The sequence below is a fragment of the Coptis chinensis genome, chromosome 4 (genome assembly GCF_015680905.1).
Source record: "Coptis chinensis isolate HL-2020 chromosome 4, ASM1568090v1, whole genome shotgun sequence".
NCBI classification, from domain to species: domain Eukaryota; kingdom Viridiplantae; phylum Streptophyta; class Magnoliopsida; order Ranunculales; family Ranunculaceae; genus Coptis; species Coptis chinensis.
Window position 1 is genome coordinate 90,513,784 of NC_141459.1, and position 10,803 is coordinate 90,524,586.

General features: G+C 38.3%; 1 protein-coding gene across 4 annotated transcripts in view; it reads left to right on the forward strand.

The window, feature by feature from the left end:
• LOC147505571 (SCY1-like protein 2 A) overlaps window positions 1-10,233 on the forward strand; it is a 33,385-nt gene extending 23,152 nt beyond the window's left edge. For all 4 annotated transcript variants that reach the window (XM_086558062.1, XM_086558064.1, XM_086558061.1 and 1 more), the window contains exons 11-14: window positions 7,556-7,618; window positions 8,315-8,476; window positions 8,667-8,785; window positions 8,893-10,233. In XM_086558062.1, the coding sequence (XP_086414188.1) occupies window positions 7,556-7,618; window positions 8,315-8,476; window positions 8,667-8,785; window positions 8,893-9,886 (1,338 nt within the window). In that variant the 3' untranslated portion in view covers window positions 9,887-10,233. The remainder of the gene's footprint in view (window positions 1-7,555; window positions 7,619-8,314; window positions 8,477-8,666; window positions 8,786-8,892) is intronic.
• Window positions 10,234-10,803: the final 570 nt, after the last annotated feature.

The window sequence follows — 10,803 nt, forward strand, 5'->3', positions numbered from 1 at the left end:
TATTCTATTTCTATTTTAAATCCTTAGTTAATTAGAATTAGACTAGCTTCTATTTTAGTTTCCCAAGTTCTATTATGATTAGGATTTGTTAACTAGTTCTCTATATAAGCAGATGTAAACCTTAAGATTTTCAGACTTGATTATTATTATTGAATTAAAAGAATTCGTTTTTATTCATTAGACCCTAGTTTTGGGTATCTTTATACATTGTGTATCTATTGTTCTTGCTTCCGCGACAAAGATACATCATAAGACCCTTTAGATGCTGGCCTATCAATGATGAACGGTCCTTCCCAATTTTCTAACAGCTTCCCAGATTCAATGAGCTTCTATTTGCGGCTAAGTACCCAATCTTTTGGTTCGAAACTCTTGAGGCAAAACTTTTTATCATATTTGTGTTTCATGTCTGCCTGATATTTGATTAGACATTGTAAAAGCTTCTTCTCGAGTTTTATCAATTGAGTTTGTCGCCAAAGTTAGAGCAGCATCATTGTTTCCAGTTTGTGCTGTTTCTGTCCTTGTAGTTGGTACAATTAATTCTGTCAGGACAACATCTATGCCATAAGCTAGGTTGAAAGGGGAAAGATTAGTATAATGCTTTGGAGTGGTGCGATAAGCCCAAAGCACTACTGGCAACTCTTTAACCCAATTTTCTTTTGCTTTATGAAGCTTTTTCGTCGAAGTCGAGAGAATCGTCTAATTGGTTGCTTCTGTTTGTCCATTTGCTTGTGGATAATATGGTGCGGAAAAATTATGCTGAATTGTTAGTGAGGCGCAAAATTTGTGAATTTCTTCTGCATCAAATTGTTTACCGTTGAGACGATGTTAGATGGAATTCCAAAATGACAAACAATGTCTTTCCATAAGAAACATCGTACATCTGTTGCTGAGATGTCTTTCCATAAGAAACATCGTACATCTGTTGCTGAGATGTTGACAAGTGGTTGAGCTTCTACCCATTTAGTGAAATAATCAGTCACAACTAATAAGAATCGTACACTTCCAAGAGCCTTTGGTAGGGGTCCTACAATATCCAAGCCCCATTTCGCAAAAGGCCAAGGGCTTAGAATTGGGTGGAGTTCTGTTGCTGGAAGTTTGTCCATATTTGCATGTTTTTGACATGGTATGCATTTTTGGGCAAATTCTGCTGAGTGTCTTTGCATGCTAGGCCACCAATATCCTTGAGTCATGGCTTTATGTGCAAGACTACGTCCTCCAGAATGGTTTCCACAAAGTCCGGAGTGTATCTCTTCGAGAACTAGATGACTTTGATCTATGGAAAGACATCTGAAAAGTCTTCCTATAAAGTAGGAGCTTGCCTTGAGAATTTGGAATTATGACAAATTTCTGGACATCTCTCTTAATTTTGTAGGAAAGTGAAGTATCCTTAGGTAGAGTTCCATGTTGCAGATATTTTAAATAAGTAGGTCTCCAATAATCTGGTGAAGAATCATTGTCGATAGATTGGAGATCCAAATGTGGTACTTCTGGAGAATTATCAACTTCGTGGGACTCATCTTCCATATCAACATTGCTTTGGTCGGCTTCATGTGTGCGTGGAGAATCACTCTTAACATAGTCGGCTAAATTTTCTTGAGCTCCTTCCTATAAGTGAGATTCTAAACTTGTGTCGGCCGATTGAGCTAGCTCTTCTCTCTTTCTTTTCTTTCTTGTTACGGCATTTACTTGCTCGAATTCAAAATTCCGAGATGTCATCTGGAAATAGCATAGATGAGCAATATATAAGTTTTGAACATGTTCTTCTATAACAGTTATGCTTGGAACAGGTTGGAAATTAATATAGATTTTTCTTTCATTGTTAACATCAACTACGGCAGAAAGATAGGCTAAGGCATTGGCGTAACGATTATCATTGCGAGAGCGCTGGTGAACTGCAATGTATTTGAAATGAATGGATAGCTTATGCATTTTTTGGACATATGCAGTCATCCTATCATTTCGAGCAAAGATCCGCCAAATTGATTCACATCAAGCTTTGAGTCAGTGAATAACTCGATCTTTGTCACCCCCAGGTCAAGTGTTGTTCGCATTGCATAAAGAACCGCTTCATATTTAGCTTCATTGTTTGATGCGCAAAATCCGAAGCGAACAGATTTTTCAATTTTCTCGCCATCAGGTCGGATCAAAGCACAACCAAGGCCTGAACCTGATTTGTTCTTGGAACCGTCCGTGTGTAGAATCCATAAAGAAGGATCGGCCGATCCTTGTTGTGGATTAAGAGGAGGTTCCTCAAACTGCTCTTCCATGGTCGGTATGTCATCGACAGAAAAATTTGTCATAAGTGATGCCAATGCATGCCCTTTCTCAGATGATTGGGCTTTGTAGATAATTTCGTAGGCACTCAAATATGTTTCCCATTCTGCTAATCGGCTCGAATAAGCATTTCGAAGAACTTTCCTTAAGGGGTATTCAGTGTAGACATTGATGATACGCCCTTGGAAATAAGACTTCAATCTGCGTGCAATATGCAAGTGAGAGAACTATTTTCTCGATCTTTGAATACCGTGCTTTTGGAGCTATAAGGGTCTTACTTATGAAGAAAATTGGTTGTTCATTTTCATCATTAATGAATAAGATGGCACTCACAGCTATTTCTGATGCTGCCAAATAGATGCTAATTGTTTGTTTGGTGGTCAGACTAGCAAAAATTGGCGGCTGTACTAAGGTATTCTTTTATTTTCTGAAAAGCTACTTCACACTCATCTGTTCATTGTGGAGATCCCTTAATGGCTTGAAAGAAGGGGTGGAGCCGTTCTGAATACTTTGAGATAAATCTATCCAAAGCAGCTATCCTACCCGTTAGTTTCTGGATTTGTTTATTGGTTTTCGGCGAGAGCATTTTGGTAATTGCACGGATTTGGTCCGGATTAGCTTCAATGAGAATGGTGCACTCCTATCAAATCATTGTTAGTCCAACAGAGATGTCATTCCTCATACGTCTTAGTGCCCATACCGTGGAGAAAATCATCACTATAAAAATAGTGGTGGCTGAGATCAGTGATCTTGGAATGATTGAAATTCTTGCGTTGGGTATTAGACATTTAATCAACTCTGGCATGACCGACTTTGATTACATTGTGTGCGGTCACGACTAAAGCTTGTTTCGTTTTACCCAGCACGTAATCCTGGAGCATACCCTTCTCGATCAAACCTTGGATTCTACCTCTTAGAGATTGGCATTGTTCAGTTTCATGACCAAAATCATCGTGGAACTTGCACCACAGTGATTTGTCACGTGTAGCCTTGGTATCTTCGGAGAGAGGAAAAGGTGGAGATAAGATATTCTTTCCCTTAATCTTCTCATAGATAACATCATACTTCTCATTGAGGGAGGGTGGTAAGCTTTAACTCGGAAAGTTTCTTTTGTTCTTTGTCGTTCCATTGTTGTGGCCTACCATCACTCTTGGACTTTTGATCGGTTGTCTATTAATACTTAAGTTTTTGACTCGGTTCCTGCGGCTTGCTTATTCGATCCCTATCTCTATGAGCTCATGCCGATACATCATCTTCAACTCGAATAAACTGTTGAGTTCGAGCAAAAAGTTCATAACGAGTTGTTGGGACATCTTTTACTATAGAGTTGTAAATGTCATCCCTATCATAATTAATGCCTTCCTTGAAAGCATAAATGACAAGAATATCAAATGCATCAGGAATCTCAACAGCTGATTTTCGAAATCTCGTAACAAACTTACTGAGTTTTTCGTCCTTTTGTTGTTTAATACCTAGGTTACATTGACACGGGCACGCATGTCGGTGTCCGACACGGATACGGGGTGTCGGATACGGGGAGCAGTTGAAGATCGACACGGGGACACGGATAGGAATAATTAATTAATTTTTTAATAATTATAAATTTATTAAATTAGATGGTAAATCGAAATTCGAGGTAAATTAAATATGTGTGTCCGTGTATTCCGACACGGATACTGGACACGGACATGGATACGATATCGACCGCATTTTTTCAAAATATGGTGTGTCCATGTAACCTAGTTTAATACTGAAGAGAGAATCAATATTCTTCGGTTCTTTCTAGTTATGACGGAAATGCTCGGCAAACTTGTAGGCAAGATCTGTAAAATTATGAATGGATCTTTCTGGAAGCATGTTAAACCATCTCATCGACTCAATTCCAATAAGTGTGGACGGGAATAACTTGCAAAGAAGAGCATCGTCGAAAGTCCATAAGATCATCTTGTTTCTATAATTAACAAGATGCATCAAAGGATCTCCATCAATCTCATCATACTTCTCGAATTCTGGCTGCTTGAGGTCCTTGTGATGAACGGTTGTTTGGATTCGGAGAGAGAAGGGAGAATCAATACCACTCTCTATAGCGAGATTTCGAATTTTGTTTTCTCGTAACTCCTTATCATTAACAGCCTTCAGTATCATCTCATGGAGACGTCGTTCAAAAAATGGAACATTCTCTCGACGATGGTCACAACCAAATTGTGGACGTTTTGGCCAAGAGTTTTTCGGAGGAGGTGGAGTGAGTTCTCGTCGAGCCGTCCATGCAGGTGAAGGTGCCCGAGCCAATAGTGGAGATCGGTTCCTTCGTCTCCTATGGTGAACATCGGGAGAATACGGACGAATTGTTGAACTGTTATGACCATTTTCTTGACCTGTTGCAAGTGAGTCTCCATCTTCATGGCTACCATTGTCAACATACTCTGGCCAACAATGAGCTATTGGATTGGGACTACGACTTGAGCAATTAGGATGTGAACTGGAACTGCTTGGTGTATAGTGTTGCTGGCGAGATCGGCGCATACTGCTGTTGCGACGAGGATTTGCAGTGGCTTGCCTACCCATCCTAGAGCTTGGGGTTGGAACTTCATTGGTTCTTCGTGGGTTGAGTAGACTGCCTTGCCGACCTATATGGATATTTTGCCAGTCTCCCTTAATATGGTTCGAATCGGCTAAACCTGTTTTCTTCATGAGATCTTTCGTGAGTTGGTGATCCCTCACAAGGTGGTCGATATCAAGGTCGGCAGAGGAGTTTGTGGATTCACTCACGATTACACTGGAAAATGTTGGTTTTTGGCGTTATACATGTTGTTTACGCGAAGCCTTTCGTAAGCGACTTGCATGGTTTTTCTTAGTGCGGGAGTTTGTTCTTGGAGTCTTTGACAATGATGCATCAGAATTCAGACGATCCCAAACACTTTTTGAATTTTTAGATGTTTGGGTTGTTGATCCTGAATCATCTTCGATAAGTCGACGCATTTGTTTCTTCAAATTTTTGTTTTTGTTCTCCAAATGTCGAAGCCGACAATCGACCTGAGTTGTTGGATCTGCAATATGAATACCCACCTTCTCAGTCGCAGATGGTTAAGAACCATCAGACTTGGAAAATGAATCATTCACAGAAGTTGAGTGCTGAACTTGAGTGGCAAGAGGAGAATTTTCACCGTTGTTTGTTCTTCGTGAAGTGATGCCATTGACATAATTTTTTTGTGGTTGAGGGTAGGAGCACAGACAGCGCCAAATATGTTTCGACATGATTTGCCAAAACACACCAGTTGGGTCGGAAGTGATCTTTTCGGAAGAGATTGCGAAGGGGATGGTTGTTGGTGAAATAGGAGACTGGACTTCAGTTTTGAAGTTGCCTACGTACCCAAAGATATTGCTTGGGATCAAGTCTCGATTGTGTAGTTCTGGAGAATGACAAATGTTAGATTTTATAGGTAGGATTGGTGATAGTTACTTCCTCGTTCTCCAATATTCCAATCGTGGGATGAAGTTGGAGAATTTGCTGGAGAACTGTCATACGATATGAAGTTGATGGAAGTTTTGCGAACGAATTTTGAAGGTGGACAAAGTTGTGGAAGTTGTTTGAATTGGTCAAACGACTTCTTCGTCCAAGTGAAGACACGTGTTAATTGAATATCAAATATATAGAATTTGCATTGTTGTAGGTAGGGTCTGAGTGTGGGCTTTTTGGGCTCTGAGCATAGGCTTTATTGTAGGTAGGTAAGTAGGCTGGTTTTGAGCGTGGGCTCTGAGTGTGGGTTAGTATTGAATTGGGCTTTTTGGGCCACATTTGTGGGGGTCGGAACAATGTTAATTTAATTGAAGTACGATGTGGATTATTTTTCTTTTAAATAGACTGTCTCTGACAGTTTCATTCATGTGGTTTTGAGGTCCAAAACGTTTCACCTCAAGACTCTTTTTTACGTCTGCGGCTTCACCTTTTAGTGATATCTGTATCTAAGAAGGAAAGAAGCTAAACAATTTACTAATTTAGAGAATTGCTAGCGTCCTGCCCCTTTGAGGGGTAGGACCATTCTACCAAGGACAAAAGAAAGTGACCAGAGAAAGGTAGAACAGGTTAGTGCCAAATTTAAACATTTTAACTAACTAAATAAGTTTACTCTAGTCTTCCATCTTCTCCACCGCCATCTGTGACTGTTCCACCACTATCCTCATCCTTAATCATTTCAATTCTCTCCAAAGTCGCCATATATTTAAGATGCTAAAATTGAACTCCATTTCAATTGAACTAAATTATGGTTCCTTGAGGTTCTTCTTTGTTTATCTACTTGTTTCAAGTGTTGGGTTTTCTGATTTTCTATATGGTTTGTCTATCTACTTGTTTGAAGTATTATGTTGATTTTGGGTTTAGAAATTAATCGTACATTCAAAATTGTAGAGAAATTTGTATACTTTAATGTATAATGGGTATATTTTAAGTGGAGATAAAGTGATGGTTTATAAATCTCTAAAACACTGAAATAGTGATGATGAACAGTAATGGTGTTGAACTTTGAAACACTGGAATAGTGACAGCGAACAGTACGAGGGTTGAACTTCGAAAAGGAAGAAGAAGGTGAGTCAATTCAGTGGATATGGGTCTTTAGTTTAGAAGAAAATTAAAACCGCTAGAATATGTCAACAAGTGAATTTGTTGTCTTTAGCTCGTTAGAATCCCTTTAAAGAGGCAGGACGCTAGCAATTCTCAACAATTTAAGAGTAAAATTTTATTGAAGCTGATGAAAGAGAAAAACTTTGGGAGAAAAGAGAGAATGGCTTAATTAGTTTCGGCCTTCTCTCACACTATTTATATAGGAAAAATAGTCAGTTTACAATATGGAAAAACAAAACCATACTCCTCTAGTCCTCTTCATGTTAAAGTACCAGGAGTTTTCTTCGTGTACGTTTGACTATATGGGATGAGATACCATGGGTGTTTCGTGTACAATTTTCATATATGGGTGCTTCATCACTGCTGTAATTTCCTCGTTACTCTTTAACTTTCTAGGTTACATGATATTGATTCTTAGTATCTTGCTAAGGGTAGACCATCCTTTTGTGTTTTTAATACTTCTTTTAATGGTAATGGAATTGCATTTTATTGACTAAATAAAAAAAATTATTTGGGTGCTTCATTTCCGTATATGTAGGATGTTGTTAAATGCTATTCCTGTAATGTGACTTTATAAAATACAATTTTTTTATTAAGTCATCTTTCAGTTTTCCTAAACACATTTTTTACAGTACTTAATTTTATTTCCTCTTATATTTGCAGCTGGTAAAACAAGCAATTTTGCCTCGTGTACATGGATTGGCATTGAAAACAACAGTGGCCGCAGTATGTTTGCCTTTGTTTATGTGCATTTACATCATAAACTCTGTTACTGATATCGGGGGGGGTTTGAAGCATAGAAAAAGATAATCTTTTACTAAACTTGTCAGTTTACATTTACTTTGTTTTGCGTGTTGTTCTGAATGCTTAGGCACGCACTTATCAGAAATTGTTACCCGTAGTAATAATTATTTCGAAAAACGACTAAAAAGGGGTATCGAACTTTACAAGTTTGGACAATATAGGGACTAAACTTTTTTTTCGGTCAAATTGGGGACCAAAATTTTTAATTTTTGCAATATGGGGACATGTGTAACATGACATCTAAATTTCTCACATGGTATTTCACAATTCGAATTAATTTCTATGGTCATGAAGTTGTAGCATGGATATACTTAGATAAGAAAGTGTATAACAATGTATGTAACTTGTGAATTATGAAACACCGTGTGAGAAATTTAGACTACATGTGTAACTAGTCCCCACATTGCAAAAATTAAAAAGTTTGGTCCCCAATTTGACCGGAAAAAAAAATATTAGTCCCCATATTGTCAAAACTTGTAAAGTTCGATACCCTTTTTAATCGTTTTTTGTAATATTTTTGTTATTATTATTGTTATTATTGTTATTATTACTATAATTAGTTACTAAATAAGCAATATAATAATGAAGTCCGAAACCTTTTGCTACTTCCATTGGCAGGTGCGAGTGAATGCTTTGCTATGCCTAAGTGATTTGGTAACCACGCTAGATAAGCATGCTGTTTTGGACATCTTACAAACAATTCAGCGTTGCACAGCTGTTGATCGTTCCGCTCCCACACTCATGTGTACCCTGGGCGTTGCAAACTCAATCCTTAAGCAGGTAACATTTCATTACCTGCTTATTTCTGGAAAGTAAGATGCCTTTTTTATGCTTGCAAACTTGGGTTAAGACTGAAGAACTTCTTGTTTCAGTTCCTCCATTGTGCTTGCCTAGAATTTCCACGGATAATCTTGTCCCCGATCAGATACTGATATAATGTTTCTAAATTAATGATGTATTTCTTGGACAGTATGGCTTAGAATTCGTTGCAGACCATGTCCTTCCTCTACTCATGCCACTTCTCATAGCCCAACAATTAAATGTTCAGCAGTTCGCCAAGTACATGCTTTTTGTGAAAGATATCCTCAGGTATGTATTAGTACTTTGTAACTCTGTCCAAAATTTCATTGTCTTCTGATATTCTTTCTTAATCTATGACCATCATAATTTAGATTGACTACTGATATAATTTGTAGGCAGATAGAAGAAAAACGTGGCGTGACTGTGACTGATTCTGGAACTCCCGAAGTAAAAGTAACAGCTCTAGCAAATGGGCTTCAGTCTGAACCAGTGACGAAAACAAGTGGGTCGATATCTTTAACAAAGAGCAGTCCGGCATGGGATGAAGACTGGGGTCCTAAAGCAAAGGGAAGTGTAATATCCCACAAGCCTTCTGGGGCCAACTTATCATCCATGCAAACGAAACAAGTCGTGCAGTTGGATACAGCTGTGCAACCCCTATCTTCTTTAATTTCTTCTGCATCCAGTCAGCAAGCTTCTTCGTCGTGTCCGCCAGTTGACATAGAATGGCCTCCGCGAACTTCTTCTTGTCTTGCTCCTCAATTAGCCGAAAGTATGAGACAGCACCAGAGTTTAGAAGCATCTAGTACTAGTTTTGATGGTATTGACCCTTTTGCTGATTGGCCCCCACGGTCTAATAACTCCGTAGGTGGTTTGACGTCTGCTGCAAAGAACTCTACAGGAATGCCCACAAATAGCCTGGGATTGAACAGTAGGTTTGGGACCAATATAAGTTTTCCCAATAGCACCAATCCCATCGGACTGGACAACCAATATCAGGGTGGCTCCATGGTGAATGCTCGGGATCAAAACAGTTGGGGATTCAACACCCAGAATACTATGCTCTCAAGACAAAACCAGAGTGGTCCGAATAATGGGGAATTGAACTTCCAAAGTTCTATCGGATCCTTGAGACAAAATCAGGGGAGCTCTGGATCAGGTCTTGGAACCACCACATTGTATACTGAAAAAAGAGCAGCCGACCTTGGCTCAATTTTTGCCTCTTCCAAGAGCGAACAGACAGCACCAAGACTTGCTCCGCCACCATCGATGGCAGTAGGAAGAGGAAGAGGGAGAGGGTATCAAGGACAATCTGGGGCTGCTCCAGCATCGCGTTCTAGTAGATCCAAGCCACCTTCAGAGCAACCACCTCTGTTGGATTTGCTGTGATGGTTATGATCTACTTGGATTTGATGTCTCTACTACTGCAGATTATGAAATTAACTGGTCAAATCCTTCGTCATGGGAGCAGAAGATTGGTAATATTCCTTGAGCATATTGGGCATTGTTTCATAAATATGGATATCTACAGTGGGTAGCTTTGTGATTATAATCTATTTAGTGCGGCTTGTTTGTTGTAGCTCATTGTGAACCATTGGTTAAATTTTGCATAAATCATTTTGTTTCCCTTCTTTGTATCTTTCCAAACGGGAATTTTTACAGGTTAGTGTATTCTTTGCTACAGTTTCAGCTCCTTGGCTGAGTCTGTTGTAATAAAGTTTTTTGTATAAGCCTAAGGGGGTGTTTGGATCCTATTTATTTATTGCTAAAAAGTGTTTATTAGTGAAAAAATATTTTTTGAAAAAATAAATGTGTTTGGTTTCTATTTAAAAAAAAATAGTTTTTCATCCAAAAACACTTTTTGGTCCCAAAAACTTGTTTTATTAATTAGGTAAAACTTGTTTTTAAGTTAAAAACTATTTTTTTTCAAGGAAACACTTTTTGGAGCTAAAAAGGCAAAATGAACTCCCTTTGTTATATGTATATCGAAATTTGCTAAAATAGAAAAAAGTCCAACCAAACATGCTTATTGAAAAACTGTTTTTAGAATAAATTCTTTTTCATAAAAGTGTTTTTTAAGAAAAAATACTTTTTTGAAAAAATGAGAACCAAACACCCACTAATGTTAGATTTGTCAAATTACTTTACCTAATCATGACATCTTTTGTAACTGTGAAATTACTTGATGAAAAAAGGCAAAAACAGACACATGTTATGACAAGCAGCTTCCTATAGATAAAAAAAATACCTACATGAAGTCCTAACTGGTTATTCGAATCTATCGACATATTTTTTGATTAAGGAGG